The sequence below is a fragment of the Semicossyphus pulcher genome, unplaced genomic scaffold (assembly GCF_022749685.1).
Source record: "Semicossyphus pulcher isolate SPU_LCO1_2020_fin unplaced genomic scaffold, fSemPul1.0.p SCAF_17, whole genome shotgun sequence".
NCBI classification, from domain to species: Eukaryota; Metazoa; Chordata; class Actinopteri; order Labriformes; family Labridae; genus Semicossyphus; species Semicossyphus pulcher.
In genome coordinates this window covers 24,932,944-24,949,462 of record NW_027211681.1, presented here as the reverse complement: position 1 = coordinate 24,949,462, position 16,519 = coordinate 24,932,944, and the positions used below count along the sequence as shown (strand labels likewise).

Genomic DNA, 16,519 nt, shown 5'->3' with positions numbered 1-16,519 from the left:
CCCATTTGTGTGCGTGCGATTAGATGTACCCAGTACAATACATAAAAGCTCACAGCAACAATTAAACAACTTTTATAACAGCCAAACCAAAATAGAGATGTTAAAATATCATTATCCTATAGAAAATATAGAAATGTACTTTATATGTTAAAATAAAAATAAAGTCACATCATCGGCCCCTTGATATTTAATCATATTTTGGACGGATCTAAAGGCTATATGAATGAAAAATCCATTCATTTCTGCTTAAAGATGTTAAATGGACTTATCTATATTATATTTTACACTGTGTTAACATTGTAGCTTTCTATAAGGGGGTAAGCTCTGATACCAGTTATAGGCTAATAGCAATAAAACGTAAATAAAATCGTAAAATAATTTTAAAACAGTATATAAATATCGTTATGGGAATGACATTAAAAAAAGAAAAAAGTTAGTAGTAAACATGATAGTCTGTTTAAAAGTAATATGAACACGTCTCTGACCATAAAAAAAACAGAAACACTGCATAATTTTGGTTAAATAGGCCTATACTTTTAAAGAAGATTCTTTGATCCTAAAAAATCCCCCAGCAAATAGTATTCATCTTCAGTCAGAAAGTGTCTGTGTTTTCGTTTGAGCAACGTGTATACAAAGATTTAAAGGCAGTCCATTACCTCTGTCTGTATAAACTATTCTACTTAACTGCAAACACAGGCGGTGATTGCATAGACGTTACCATCGCAACTAATCTTATACAGATGTGTGCAGTTGCGGTAACTCCTCTTCTGTTCCAACAAGTACATTTCCCCGAACAACAGGCCAATTCTCTTCCCTTTTTTATAAAGACCAACTTTTACTAACTGTAACAGAAAGGACATGATTCTATTAAGTTATATAGTGCACTGATTCGGTGTGCGGTGTTGTTATTTATATCGTAAGCTAATACACGAAATGATTGAGTAACTTTTCAACCGAGAGATTGCCAAGTGTCATTGAAGACCCTTTGAAGCCTATCTGCGTACTGCGCATGCGCGGTGACTAAAGCGGAAGTAAGCATCATGTCGGTAGAGGACCCGTTTTTCGTTGTGAAAGGGTAAGAAATATACAAATTTGAGCCTTTAAACTTAGTGTTACCTCAGGCCAACTCAAGAAAATAACATGTTTCAAGCTTAATCCCACAGCGAGTTGGAGTTTCTATTAAATATAGAGTTATATTTGCGAGGTTAGCTCAACGGCTAGCTGTAGCTAACTAGCATCAGTGCTACAAACTGCGCCGTGGTTGTCAGTGTGTTGATGTTTGTTCAGACTTACCAAAGTCGGTTTAGCACTGAGTAATCTCTTAGATTTGTTTTTGTTTCATGTGGCCTTCAGTAAGAACACCTGGGCAGCTTTGGGACGGTGATGTCAGGCAGTTTGCACGGCGCTGCGAAGTTAGAGAAGGATGCGAAATGTAGCTGCTATGTTTGTTTTGGTTAATTAGGGAGGGCAGCAGCAGAGTTAAGCCTGACAAACAGCCAGGTGTCTAGCTAACAGTTTCTCTGCTGTTAATGTTGTGTGTATGTGTGCAGGGAAGTGCAGAAGGCCCTCTCTCGTGCTCGGGGCCTGTATGATAGGTGGGAGGAACTGTTGCAGGATGGGACACAGGTAAGCAGACCTCCACGTCCTTGGTGATATCACTGCACAAATCACTGTCCTAAAACCACGTGCCACTGACATAAACATATGTATAGGACTGATTGTACTCAAAATACACCCAAAACAAGAATATGAGGGCAACATCCTCAGTCAAAATATACAGTATGGTGGCCAAGAAGGCTCAATTCACACCATATTGAGAAAACAAAACAGTGATAATAATTGAAACATAAGAGAGTAAGTAGACTCGTTCACCAGTTTGACAGCCCATATAAACAAACAGAAAAGCATTGCAAATTGTACAGAACACAATACACATTTATGGGAGACTTCAATATCTGATGAACACAATTAAAAGTTGAAATTTTAAAATGAGAATATTTTTTGGTTTCTTTCCTCCACTTTGACTGTGAACTTGATTCCTTTGGATGTGGAGAAAACTAGACATTTACATAGGATATCATCTGCTTTGGGAAAAATGGAAATCTAAGACATTAAGACATTTAATATAAAAAACTAATGAATTAATAAAGACAATTATTAACAGATCAATTGACAATGAAAACAGTCATTAGTTGTTTCATCAGCTTTCAGTGCCCTTCAGAAACGTTTGTGTTCCCTCTTTCAGTTTTGTTCTGTGTAACTTGCAGCATTCCTGATTTGCGTAATTTTCAATTACTTTACGTAACATATGATTTGTTATATTTTTAAAGGTTTTTTATTTTCGAAAAAATGAATAATAATCTCCTTAACTCAGAGAGCTGTTTGGGTAGTTTAGGGTTGCAGCGATTTAGACGTATCACAGCATGAAAATTGCTGGTTATCATACCATGTACCTTCACTTATTTTTTGGATTGAATTCTACCTTATCAGTGTTCTCAAAACAGCATTAGGACATAACATTGTGTAAAAAATATAAAGTCCTCCGTTCAACCAAAAAATCCTTTTATTATAATTTCTTTAAGGGTCATTGTAGATGATAATAATGATTTTAATTGTGTTATACAAACCCTGAAAAACATGACATTTTTGGCTGCTATTTTTCTGTCATTATCACTATAAATAAAACATGTTTAAAGTTGATGCTTGTAATGGTTTTATTGTTGTGTATTAACGTCAGTGGCTGCATGACTCGCCTGTTAGCTATTAACAACACAGCAGTCCTGTAGTGTGATGATGTGTACATTCCAGACAAATCCCCTATCATGTTGTTGTTGTTGTTATCGCAACTGCCTGCGAACTCTTTAAAACTATATTTAGCAAACATTGTATTTTTTCCGTCATTGTTTGGTTGAGTATGATGACTCAGACATTCCCTTCCTTACTACCATGACTCCTTAATATAAACAAGTTCTGACAGCACGCATGGTGACGTTAGGACCTGGTGTAAATAGTGAAAACAAAACGACTTCTCTGAGGAATTATGTGGTTGAAATTTAAACCTGATTGCAAAGCGGCTTTTTAAAATGTTGTCTGTAGAAATTGTGTGTGTTGTTTTCTGTGGTCTCAGGTGAGTCGTGATGAGCTGGACTGGAGCACCAATGAACTGAGGAACTGTCTGAGGGCCATAGACTGGGACCTGGAGGACCTCAGTGAAACCATCAGTATCCTTTTAACAACCGCTCTTTCCCTCGACCCTCACAACCCGGATCTTCACATGACTTTTGGTTTATTTTTAAACAAACAGGCTCTTTGTGTCACTCTGTTACACACTCCTCCCTATGAATACAAACTTGTTCAGGAAATGCTGCATTTGTCTTCTAAAGACCAGAGCCATTAAGCAAATATATAAAGACCCTCCCTAACTTTGTATTAGGCTCTGGCTCATAACAACTAAATGCTGTGTAGGAAAAGGTTAATTTAATCCTTTAAAAAAAGTTAGTCCTTTATTTGTAACAATGCTCATTAGTCAATCAATCTGTCTACATTTTTCAGCATAATTCAGTTATACTGGACCGAGAGAAGTAGAGAAAAACAGATATCTTTTCCACGTAGAAAATGTCACCAGTCATTGATTCTACTACGTTCTGAGAAAAGTAACGTTAGATTACTTTGCCATAAAAAAAAATTAAACCCTCTTTGTGACTCGTTACACGTGTTATATCGTCAGGACGGCGTGTAGCCTTCTGTACGTCTACCTTTGAATGTATCAACCCTACAGTCATTGCAGAGCCTCACAACGTTGTAACGCTTCAACACTGGTGACACCTTGTTTTAACTGGATGGGTCTAAAATAACATAAGGAACACAACAATGAAAAGCACTTTCTTTGTTACATTAAATGACAGAAACATGTATTTAAACTTAAACTTAAACTCCTCAAAACTGCTTAGCTCTTGTAATTAAAAGTTTTGAGAGTGCTGCAGAGTTTTTATCGTGCGTAGATGAAGTGTTGTCAGATGTTTGGTCCTTAACCGGCTCAGATATCGTGGAGTCAAACCCGGGGAAGTTCAAACTGGGAGACAATGAACTTCAGGAGAGGAGAGACTTTGTGGAGCGAACCAGGTCAGCTGTCCAGGTAAACCTCGACAACTCTAAAATGTGTTTCTTCCGTCTTGTTTTTGCCATCTCAAATACTGGAAGTCAAATCGTCCTGTCTAAGTTTGTTTTTGTTTTGTGGGTATTGTAATAAAGAAACACGTTATTTGTCAGACATTAAATGAACTTAATTCGACAGAGAGAGAGTCTTTTATAGATTGACTGATAAATCAGCTGAATTGAAAACGTTACGTTAATTGTTTGCAGGGAAGCTCAAACATTCTTGGTTAAAGCAAAAGGAAATATAAAATCAAAGTGTCCAAACGTTTCGCAAAGCAGCGTGTAGTCACCGAGTCACCAACTCTTGACTGAACACGATCTGACCTTGTTTACGTGCCCACGTTAGCTTAATGTTACCATGGTAACCAACATAAACACACATTATTTAAAGAAACAGTACACAGAAGGCGATGGTTACAGCTATTAAAGGTAAAAAATAAAATATACAGTACATGAAGAAATAAATGTGAAAATAAATGAAATGTTTCTATATAAACTGTCATTTCTCTTAAATACCAATTCCAGTCATGTTTTAAAACATATAAAAATACTCTGCTGAAACAATGAATTGTGTCTGATAAGTTTTTTTTTCTGCAAAATATGTTTAATTATCTCGTAAAAATCCTCCCAAGGCATCTCCTCCTTCTACCTCATTGAAATGCAAATTTGAACTGGTTCTGGAACGTTCAGCTTCTCCTTTGGTAAAATCACAGCTGAAAACAAAACACGTCTCTGCCGTCGTTTAGTGGCAACTTGTTGAAACTTAGCTAGCTTGAAATGTAGTAATTAGTAATGTTAACGTTAGTAGTGAGTTTGCAAAAATTACGTTTACGGTTACAGCTGGCTCACGCATCGCCGAAGTGGTCGCCATAGGTTACACATAATGATCTGCATAGCGTCACCCCGTCCATTAACGGGATTGGCTCCTTAGGTTTGTGACGTCTCAAACCTGCCAATCTGAAAACGTGTTGTTCAGCCTGTCCTTGGTACACTGCAGTTTAAAAGCAGACAGGCCCAGCCATGGAGGTGATGCTGATGTTGTCCCTGATATGTCTCATAGCACATGAAGAACACCACATGGAGATGTTTACAAGGTTAAACACGTATTTCCCCATATTTCTATGTACTTATTTCCCCCTATTTATTCCTCTTTGTATTTCCATATTTTTTTCCTTATTCGTTACAGATGTGTTCTTCTTATACGGCACAATGACTCCCTTCAAGTGTTCGAACTGTATTTCAAAACACAAAAATAGAAACCGACGCGATTAAATCATGTGATATTTGAAAACAGATGCTTTCCTTCTGCACGGTAGCTTGTGTATGTTTTCTTTTTTATTACCAGTGGTAACGAGTGGCCATGTTGGAGGAGAGACACAAGCGTTGCCCAGAAGGCCTCTGATGTGTTTTGGCAACTTAAGTGTTTATAAAAAAGCAGAGACTGTTCAGGTCAGACAAAGTCAAACATGAGTCACAGCAGCAGCTCCCAAACTTTTCACTGTTTATTTTCTATCGTGAGGAGACTTATTATTGATTATCCATCACTACCTGTCAGCTGGTTTACCTGCACTGCTGCAGAATTGTGTAAGTGTAAATGTCCATGTTGCAGGCACAATGGAAAATATGAGTCAGTTTGTAGCACATGCCGGGAAAGGTAAAGTCCTTAAAATAGACCTGAGTCATCTGAGCCAACAAAAGAGCCTCACTGAGCGCGGACAAAAGAATTTCTGACATTTTTATTTGCCCGCCGGCGACTCGGGAACAGAAGAAGAAAAGTCTCATTAATGAAGCTGCCTGCGCTGAGCCGGGCTTTTAAAGTGATCTCTGCTGTGATTGTGAAACATCATGAAGAGGGTTTTAATCGTTTTCACGCTTGTGTGTGTGTGTGTGTGTGTGTGTGTGTGTGTGTGTGTGTGTGTGTGTGTGTGTGTGTGTGTGTGTGTGTGTGTGTGTGTGTGTGTGTGTGTGTGTGTGTGTGTGTGTGTGTGTGTGTGTGTGTGTGTGTGTGTGTGTGTGTGTGCGCGTGTGTGCAGGAGATGAAGGATCAGTTGTCCAGCCCTTCTGCTGTGGCTCAGGCAGAGAAGAAGAACAGACAGGTTGGTTGATGTGTTAAACCCACAACACACACGTACACACATTTAACTGGGTAATATGTTCGGATTTAAAGTCATGTGGTGTGACAGAAACGCCACACACACTCTGAGTCATACATCTCCAAGCGCCACTCAGTTGTTTTTGTGGACTTTGAAAGTGTTTCATAAAAACAGAACAAGGTGTCATCTGCAATTTCTCCCAACAGTGCTGAAATGTTTTGGCACCAGAATCAAAATAATACGTCACAGTTACACTTCAGAGCAATATGCCCGGTTCAGACCCGGACAGCGACTGTTGCTGCATGTCACCCCCCTCTCCACATGTTTCCCATCAGCTTCTCTACTGTTGAGACGGCGCATTAGGGCTGCTGTAAAAAAAGAGAAGAGTAATATTCTGAGAAAAAAACTCTGGGATTAAAGATTTTGGCAAATTTCTGAGAAAATAAAGTCATAAATTCACCGTCATGAGGTCGTAGGGTAACTTCCATGTGTGATGGTAACCCCTGGGGCAAACGGGGAGCATAGAAACGTGTATTTTCAGAGGGTCGCTCAGTCTTTCTCCGCCATAAAGTCTGCTTCTTGTGTGCAGAGAAAACAGGCTAAATATGCGCCGAGCTCCGTGTAAGCAGCAGAGCCAACAGGGCAGAGCGATGAAGAGAGTCAGGTGAATCGAGAGGGAGGGGGCCGAGAACTCCAACCTACTTTTGCAGGGAGTCTGGGCGCAAAAAGTTTCCTATAAACACTATTTTACTCGTTTTTGTTTATTGCAAATTTATGACTTTATAATCTCATGAATTCTCGAGGGTTTCCTGGGGGTATACTTCTCCTCCAGCTCTTTTTTTGGTGTTGTTTACAATGGCCCTAAAACACCAAACACCAAAAAGACCCAAGCGACCACTTTACAAAACATGGTTTTTAACACAAACTGCTTAAGAGTTCTTGTCTAAAACAATTAAGAACTAACTTGTTAACTATTTCAAGCAGAAGCCACAAAATGTAATCCTGCATCCGAACGACTTTACTTCATCATTTTTCAATTTTTGGTGAAGAGGGGGCGCCGGCTTAGCTCAGCGGTTAAATCGCACGTCCCATGTGCAGAGGCTGCAGTCCTCAGTGCCGCAGCCCTGTGCTCGACTCCCACCCCCGGCCCTTTGCTGCATGTCGTCCCACTCTCCCTTCCCCTGTTTCCAGCAATAAAGGCATAAAAGACAGATTGTGTAAAGAAATATTTTGCACAACTGTTACATAGGACAGGTGTGTTGGAGAGGAAGAACGTTCGGTAAAAATTCTCGGGGCGCTGGTTTAGCTCAGTTGGTGGAGCGGGCGCCCCATGCACAGTGGCCACAGTCCTCGGCGCACCGATCGCTGGTTCGACTTCCAGTCTGCCGATCATTTGGTGCATGTCATCTCTCACCCTCTGCTCCCCACATTTCCTGTCTCTCTTCAGCTGTCCTATAAATAAAGGCAAAAGCCAAAAAATAATCTTTTAAAAAAAATGCAAGTAAACTCTGCACACAGTCTAAGTTGCAGAAAATACATTTTTTTGCTCGGTGCTCCACCTGCGATCAGCTGTTTGCCTGATGAAGGTCGAGCACAGAGACGTTGCAATCAAATAAATGTATTTTCTGCAAGTTAGACTGTTTGCAAGAGTTTACTTGTGAGATGCTTTTACAGGAATGATTGGTGCACACATTTGCACAATAAGTGAGGACTCACTGCAGGTTTTGATTGGTGTTTACAGCAGTTATAAGCGGTGCCAAATGCAAGACTAATCTTAAAAACATATACATCCAGTGTGATTCAAGGGATGTTTAAAGCAGAATCAAGTCCTCCTTAATAATGTCCACTGTGCCTTGTACCCACTAAACTGGGTTGTGTTGTTTTCCCCATGGTGCTAATATGATAATCATGCCACCTGTTAAGTAATGTGTCGACACAATTAGGCATACGCCAAAAAACCCAGAGGGCATCCTCTCGCTCAGTGTGTTTGGGCCGACAGAGCATGCTCAGTGAAGTCCTGCTCCATCCGAGGGCATGCTTGTTCGATTTATCCACTAGCCAAGCCGACTGACTTCCTGTTGGCTTCCCATGCATGTGCACGGGATAAAATGTAGTACTGACGTGTCTTTATCTTAACTTCTGTTGCACACTCTGAGCTGCTGTGCTGGCAGCTTCTGCAGACTGCATCGTCCTGTGATTTGGAAAGTCTTGTTGTCCATAGCAGCTGTTAAATAAACTGTCAAACCCACATTTTCCCACCAGTTGGCCTAATTTTGCAGCAGCTACAATATACACAGGCACACTCTTTTTTTCCAGCCTGCTAACCTCGGGTCTCGTGTCTGTGTGTGTGTGTGGTTTTCAGGCCCTGCTGACTTCATCAGGTCAGGACAGATCAACGGGACTGGAGGCTCATATGGTGTCTGCAAACTCCAGATACATCCAGGAGCAACAGGAGCAACAACAGGTACAGAGGGTGGGATAACAGAGGGGAATACACGCTTAAGATGTAACAAGAATAGAAGAGTAGAGGGCGAAAGTGAGTGTTTGGTGGTAAAAGGAAGGACCAACTAAAACAGGAAGGGAAAGGGGGGCAGGGTGTAATTTAGAGCTAGGCATTAAAACTAGGGATAGACCGATTATTGGCATTTTGACGCATATCGGCATCCGCCTTTTTTTTTTAAATCTGACTGCCGATAAGAGATCAATTTAAAACTGGGTTATTTTGGCTCTGATGCAGCCGTGCCTCTCTGTCTGCAGTCACTGCTCTGTCTCCAGCATTGTCCCACCCACAGCACTGATTGGTTACACGCAGAGCCATGGCACGGGTAACAGCCAATCAGCAGTGAAAGCTGTGCATGCAGAGTGCTCACACACACGGCGGAGAGGAGAAAAAGTTCATTTCTTTGCAAATTTTATTTCACTTTGTTTTATTTAATTTATAAAACTTCAGGAAGTTATTTATTTATTTATTTAAATTTCCAGTTAACTTTATAAGAGATGCTGCTGACCCTGGGAACTCCCTGCGCTTTTTGTTTGTCTGTTTAATAAACATATGCTTAAAGGCATTTAAACAAAGTTAAGTGTTGGAGTTTGTATTCAAGATTTTGACGCCAATATTTTCACTTTTACTGCAAATGAATATCGGCTCCAAATATCGGTTATCGGCCTCCTTGACTTCTAATAATCGGTATTGGTATCGGCCCTGAAAAAAACATATCGGTCTATCTCTAATTAAAACGATCTGGTTACGGGATTGTGACAAAATTAATGTCGATAAAGAAGCTTTTTTTGACATTTTTTACGTGATATTGAGACACCGTAGCCGGAATAAACGCTGCAACAGCCAGTCAGTCTGCAGGATTAGTTTGCACATGGGAAGTTAAATCATTCCTGCAGCCTTCTCTCTTATTTAGTCAGTTTTTACATCCTACATATGATTTACGAGGCTTTAAACAATCTTTCATATAAAAGCATCCTCGCAGTCAAACTGACGCTGCTGTCAGGTTTGTTTTCATGATTATGTTAACAGAATGAGGGGAAGATTTATTAAAGGTTGTAAAAATAGATTTCATGCAGACTTCCTGTTGCAGTGCTTTCATAAAAATCACATCTCTGTGTGTTTTAGTATCACGCTGTGAATGAAGTGAAAGAAGGTTAAATGTAACCGGAAAGTTCATATTTGATGTCGAAGCGAGTGTGACCTGTTTCTACTTCCTGTGGTGTTGAATGATGCAACTGTGTCTTCGTACATCCTGTGTGTCAGGTTTCAGTGGTTATCAAACGTGCTTGTTCACGTCTTTGATTTCTGCTTCGGTGGAGTTTCATCAGCTCGACCAACAAGGAAATAAGAAAGTGCTTTGTGATAAATAAGATGATTCTAGTGTCATTAATTACACAACAGACTGAAATAATATCATGTTTGAAGTCGAGGTGAAATGAAAAATGTCATTTTAATCCTTTTAGATCACATCCTCGGTAATATTGTAATATATAATATATATCTGTTTGACAGTATAGGCCAAAAAAATTACAGAAAATCCATTTCTTCGTATTCTTATATCAAAATCGATCATTCACCGAAGAATTTCAACCAATCAATCTGCAACATTTAGCCGCAGAGCACTAAGAACGCTCGCTCAGTTAGCTAGCTACTGCGCTGATGGCTTCGACCTTCGAACTCAACAAACTTGTCATGTTAAAGTAGTCTTCTTCTCCTCTTGAGGACAGACCGGACAGAGCTTGATGTTGACTTGTTCCTAATCTGCATCATGATGTTGTTATTTCAGCAAACTGAAGAGCCGTTAAATAAGGCCATCACCTTGGAGGTTGGCCATGGAGGTTTGATCTGAACACACGGTCACCTCTCAAGCTGCTGACTGGACTGTAAACAATGCTGGGCACGGAGAAGGGCATCTTTGCGGGAAGTTGTTATCGCTAAACGCTGGCTAAACCAGAATGCCCGACATTTTCACCGTTGCTCCCAGAGGATATAGCGTTCTCAGATGATAGCCAATGGGTTCCAACAAAACAGTGTTTGTTCACAGTGCTGGATCTGTGAAAGAGCACAAAACAAACAGGATCAGACCAAACCAAACGACACACTTTCAGTTATAGGTAGCTCCAGAGGAACCGAGATTCCCTGATTATTGCGATAGATTCAGTCCTAACCTCTGTGTCTTGATACGTATCAAATCGCCACACTCCGGGCAATATGTAGCCCAAGTTTAAATATAAATAGACATTTTCCTTTGTTTTCAACAACTTTAAACACTTTAGTTAGATACACCAAACGCTGGGGATGAAAAGTAACTGTGTGTGTCTTTGTGTGTGTGTGTGTGTGTGTGTGTGTGTGTGTGTGTGTGTGTGTGTGTGTGTGTGTGTGTGTGTGTGTGTGTGTGTGTGTGTGTGTGTGTGTGTGTGTGTGTATAGCTGATCGTGCAGGAGCAGGACGAGCAGCTGGAGCTGGTGTCGGGCAGCATCAGAGTCCTCAAAGACATGTCGGGACGCATCGGGGACGAGCTCGACGAGCAGTCTGTGTGAGTGTTGCACACACACCTGCACATGAATCACTCTGCACAAACCGCGGAGTCTCTCACTGCTTTTAATATCGTTTCCTTAATTATCTCTGCGTCCTGTTGGCCTGTTCAGTCAACAGAATCCTCCCGGCAGGTACACATGTTCAGGGAGTAGGGCGAGAAACTGAATCACCTTTTAATCATCAGTAAACACGGACTCAGTGCAAGTCACAGAAGAGTCACAATAACCCTTGAACTCTCCTCTGGCACCACCTTCAGGACAAACATCGTCACCCTCAGACAGACGTCTATAAATAGCAAAGTTCCCAGTAAATACTTCTAAACATATTGTGGGAGTAATGGACCCTGGGGCCTCCAGTGATGAGAGCAGTCATTGAGATGTTTAGTCTTGGCTTCTGCATTACTCAGACACCCAGACAGCATTTCATTTCTCATCCCTGAATATCCTGAAGAGCTGCAAATGTCTGCAACGGATAAGGACTCTTTGATTTGTGCATACTATACAATGCTTAAATATTTTCGTGCTGCAAATATCTTTTTAAAGAAGAGAAATGAGTGTGAATAAATTGCGATAGCTTTTTGTTCTTTTGCTGACAGTGTTTCTGTGATGTGACACGTGCTTACCTGACTCTGAGCTCCTCTTGTCGTTCAGCATGTTGGGGGATTTCGGAGACGAGATGGACCAGACGTCATCCCGGATGGACTCGGTCCTGAAGAAGCTGGAGAAGGTTTCACACATGACCAGCAGTAAGTTTACATTATGACAATCAGTCAGTGGTTATTTGTATTATCAGAGACAAACACTTTGTAGCTCCTCTTTAATTCCGATATAAAAGCAGATGTATCTTAGTCAGAAAGTTGGAGACGCGAGCTTTCGTGCTCAATCCATTTGCAATGCCATAAAGCACGATCAAACACAGCACAAGTTGAATCTCCTCCATGCTAACAGGCTAACTGTAGTGTCTCACAAATGACGATACCTTCTTCCTCTTTGAGTTTTAATGGCTGTTGGCAAACCAGCTTAAAGGTGCATTACCGCCGCCTACTGGACTGGCGGTGCAGTGCCGTTACTTTTACAGTTTCTTCACACGTCATCGGCCTGATTTGCAGGCTGTGGAAACGCAGACAACAACGGGCCACAGGAACCATTTAGTTCCTGGAAGAGAAGTTCCTGGAACTTTTGGTCGAAAAGCACAGGGACTCCTCACCTTTTGGCAGAATTCGCTGTTTTGAGATCAAAATATGTCACCTACAAGATTCGTGTAGTTCTGTGGGATTTTTGTGTGTGTGTGTGTGTGTGTGTGTGTGTAGGGATGGATACTGAATCCCGGTATGAAACGGGCCCCAGTGCCAGATTATGAAATAGCGGAGTATTGATAAACACCCGACGTTATCGGTGTCGCTTTTGGTACCAGAGAAATTAAGGAAATAAATTCCCTGTTCATTATTGCTACAAAACCGTTATCTTGCACATTTAATGTCACCAACCGTTTCTTATTTGCAATAAGAATCAGACGCTGATGCATATTCCCAATCCAAAAGAAAGACCTCTGTCGCGGAGCCTGTGTGCAGGGGGGCGGTGCACACACACACGGTCGCGCACACACACAATAGATCCTGCTCGTTAGAGAACTAAATGATCAAAAAGTGTGCTGAAGCTTCAGAGTCGATGCCCACAATACTCGTTGCCACAAGTGCAACGAAGGTTTTGCTTGTAAGGGCGGAAACACGAGCAATTTGTCCAAACGTGTCTGAAGTGCGTCATACAGGCCGAGAAATGCACCGTTTGACTCCCGAGCTTGTAGTTCATCTCTCGTTGGCCCATACGTCAGGTGTGTATGCTAGCAGCCTACCTGCATGCCCCACCTCTGTTGCTCTATACCACTGTATTTACATTTGCAGGAAATAACTGTTTATTTAATTAGTTTTATGGTGGTGGTGTCCGGCCAGGTTGATGGGTTAGCTCCAGTATTGGTTAGGAGCACAGAATTGACCGTTTGAGGTGATCCACAGAATTCTGACTGTGTCGTCTGTGGCCTTCTCCTAACGTAAAACCCGACTGTGTCGCCGTGCCTGACGCCGGGGACACACAAGAAGCGGACCCCGTGTTAGCCAACCGGGCTGCTCGCAGCGCAGCTCCGCGGTCGACTCGCAATCTGCAGCGATTGGTTTCTGCGTCTGCTCTATTTTCTCCGCTCGCCACGAGCGAGTCTGCCAAGAAAACACACAAACATGTTTTTAACTACACAACACTGGTAACAAACACCGTCTACACTGTGGCCATTCATTCAGAGTTTACTCTGATAGGCGCTTTAGAAATCTTGTCTTCTTGTTTTTGTCTCCATTCAGCTCCCACATCTATTGATTCCTTTTATGTGCTTTATGTTTACCCCATAATGGCTGTTTGAATGAGTTTTCAGGCAGATGCAAATATACTTCAAAGCAACTAGCAGTGAGCATGTAACGCAAAATCTTTCAGACTTTCATCTGGGTGGGGAGCATGCAGGTTTTCTCTATCCATGCAATGTCCTGTTTGCATCCTTGAACTGAGTTAGTGCATCATAAAATGTGAGAGCCAGCAGCTAGTTAGCTTAGCTTAGCACGAAAAACAAGAAGGAAGAGGGAACCAGTTAATTTACATATCAGCAAGAAATCACAAGAAAGCATATACGTGTTTTTCCTAAATGTTTAAACATTTATACTCTTGCATGTCATCACAGTAAGTGGAACATATCCGTTATGAATAAAAATATTCGTCTCAGAGTGTCTGAATCTAAAGATCTTCCTCGTTGTGCTCCTCAGGTCGGAGACAGTGGTGTGCTATCGGCGTGCTGGTCGCCATCCTGATTGTCGTCCTCATCCTCTTCTTCGCCCTCTGATACAAGTGGCCTCTGACCTTTTGATCATGTTCCCACTCCTCCCTGTTATGAAGTATGGACAGAAGGACGGACGGATGGACAGATACAGGAACAAGGGATGTATCCTCCCCTCCTCCTCCTCATCCTCCCCTCCCGTCTGTCCTTGTCTTCACTCCGAGGAGAAACTGGTGACCTGCAGAGGTCCTCCTCCTCCTCCTCTGCTTTTAATGATTCTAGTGAACAAAGCTGCTGGTGTGTGTCAGCAGCAGAAGAAGACGCTCGCAGGGGGAAAGAAAACCCTGGTGGTGTTATATATTTCATAATGGTGCATTTTGGTTATTGATGGAAATGATGGTACTGAATGGGGGAGGGTTGGAGCTGGAGGCCGCCGCTGCTGTCAGGTTTAAAACACAAATCTGCAAATGGACACGTATGAAACTAGAAACAGTTGTATAACTTTTCCCCTGCTTTTCGTCTTTATTCACAACTTTTAAATGTTGCCAGACTCAAGGTTTTGAATATAACGTCACTAATAACAGCGATTTAACGCATTGATTTCCGTTGACGGCTGCAGCCTGATTGTTTGCAGAGATAAAAGCTCAAAAGTCGTGTTTGGAAACTGATAAATGTTGATTCACTCACCAGAAAAATGCAATTGTGTGCGTTTGAAGCTGACAGGAAGCAGCCGCGTGGGAGGGAGGAGATTAGGGGCGAGGGACGGGGTTTTTCAGTGTTGCCTTAAATATATTTTTATATTGTGAATGTGCAGTTTATGTGCCTATATGTGAATACGAGAGGGAAATTAGCAGAAAGTATCAGGAGAATGGGCAGATAGTCTGACACCACAACAGCTGATTTCACACATAAACACATTTCAGAGAGGAAGAACGAGTCAGTCATCTCTGAAATCAGCTGCTGTGGTGTCTGTGGTCAAAGCAAACAACGTAATAAAGCTACCCATCCCTCATACGTCACGCCAGAAAACGTACACATCCGTCGTCTTCTTGCCAGCCTTCAGAAACGGTTCCTTTTCCTGCCCCTGATCCGCCTCGGTGAGGTGAAGTGAGGTCTGCAGCCCCGCCGCCTTGGCGCCCCTGCAGGCGGGCGAGGCTCACGATTGGCTGCAGCTTTGTTCCTCTCACTGGGGGGATGAGAGACAACCTTGGCTCGGAGCGAATGGGTTCATCTGTTTTATTGAAAAGCTTTAGCTAATGAGAGGACGAACAGTTGCTGGGCAGGATGCCTCTGACAGCAGCCCAGATTCAGGCTCACGGCGCCCTCTGCTGGAGGCTGCGGGTCATGTTTTTTCTTTGTGTCACGCCAGGTTACACTGCCCACGCTAGGGTGTGTTGCAGTACTGTAAAATATTTAACCATGATGCTTTAAATTTGAGTGTAAATTACATGATTCCTGTTCAATCTTTTGTTTGATTCTGTGTGATTTATTTTGCCTTTGATCCCCGGGAACAGAAGAAAAACGACATTTCTCCTTGTTTTCCCCAAAGGAGTCAGAGGTCACGTGTGCAGGATTTAATGCAGATCTCTGTGGGTGTTTGACTGCCCCCCCTCCAGTACTTCATGTGTGCTTTTAATGTGCTTTTTACATATTCAAGCCCTCGTTCCTTCAACGCTTCAGTGGGGAAAATTAACCGAAAAAGGGCTGCGAGCACAAATGAAGCACTCATGTGGTTTCCACTCCCGCCGTGAGTCACTGCGAGACCTCACGCAAAGCAGCGGTTTGTGGAGGTAGAGACATCTTGAGCCACACACGGGGATGTCTTACACTCCTGTCGTAAAGTTAAGGCTGCTGAGTGCTGCTCTGTTTGGATTTATAGCACTGAGACGTCACATCTGTATTATTGTGAGCTCAGTTGTTTGAGCTTGTTTAAAGATCTGGGAGGTCGGGTAAGACGATTCAAAGTGCTGCACACAGGCAGAGACAAGCGTTCGATTGTGGAGGCTGATTCTGATGCTGTCTTGTCTTTGAATTGCAGACAGGGCACCTCCACCTGTGCACAAGCCCTGATGCATCTTTTAAACATGTATTTTGTTGCAGTCAAGATGCCAAAAATATTAACCGTTTCACCCACGTTCTCTTTTGTTTCCAGCGCAGATTTATAAAGGCTGTCAACTCTTTTGGCTGCATTTTTCTTACACCTCACCTTCACCTGTGATTAGAGCTGCAGCATGTTGGAAAAAGCTGATATTTTGATAACAATTGTTCTGCGATATTTATTGCTATTTTTTTGGGGCTTTTTATGCCTTTATTGAGAGACCGGACAGTGGATAGTGTCGGAAACAGGGGAAGAGAGAGTGGGGATGACACGCAGCGAAGGGCAGAGCCACACTGGCACCATTTATTGCAATTTTTATGTATG

General features: G+C 42.1%; 1 protein-coding gene across 1 annotated transcript; it reads left to right on the top strand.

Annotated features, from left to right (window-relative positions):
• The first annotated feature begins 1,021 nt into the window (after nucleotides 1-1,021).
• On the top strand, nucleotides 1,022-15,560 carry stx10 (syntaxin 10). Its single transcript, XM_069665759.1, has 9 exons — nucleotides 1,022-1,075; nucleotides 1,551-1,626; nucleotides 3,128-3,221; nucleotides 4,041-4,135; nucleotides 6,189-6,251; nucleotides 8,611-8,712; nucleotides 11,178-11,284; nucleotides 11,937-12,031; nucleotides 14,087-15,560. Exons 1-9 carry the CDS (start codon nucleotides 1,041-1,043, stop codon nucleotides 14,161-14,163), a joined length of 744 nt encoding a protein of 247 aa, XP_069521860.1. The 5' UTR covers nucleotides 1,022-1,040; the 3' UTR covers nucleotides 14,164-15,560.
• Nucleotides 15,561-16,519: the final 959 nt, after the last annotated feature.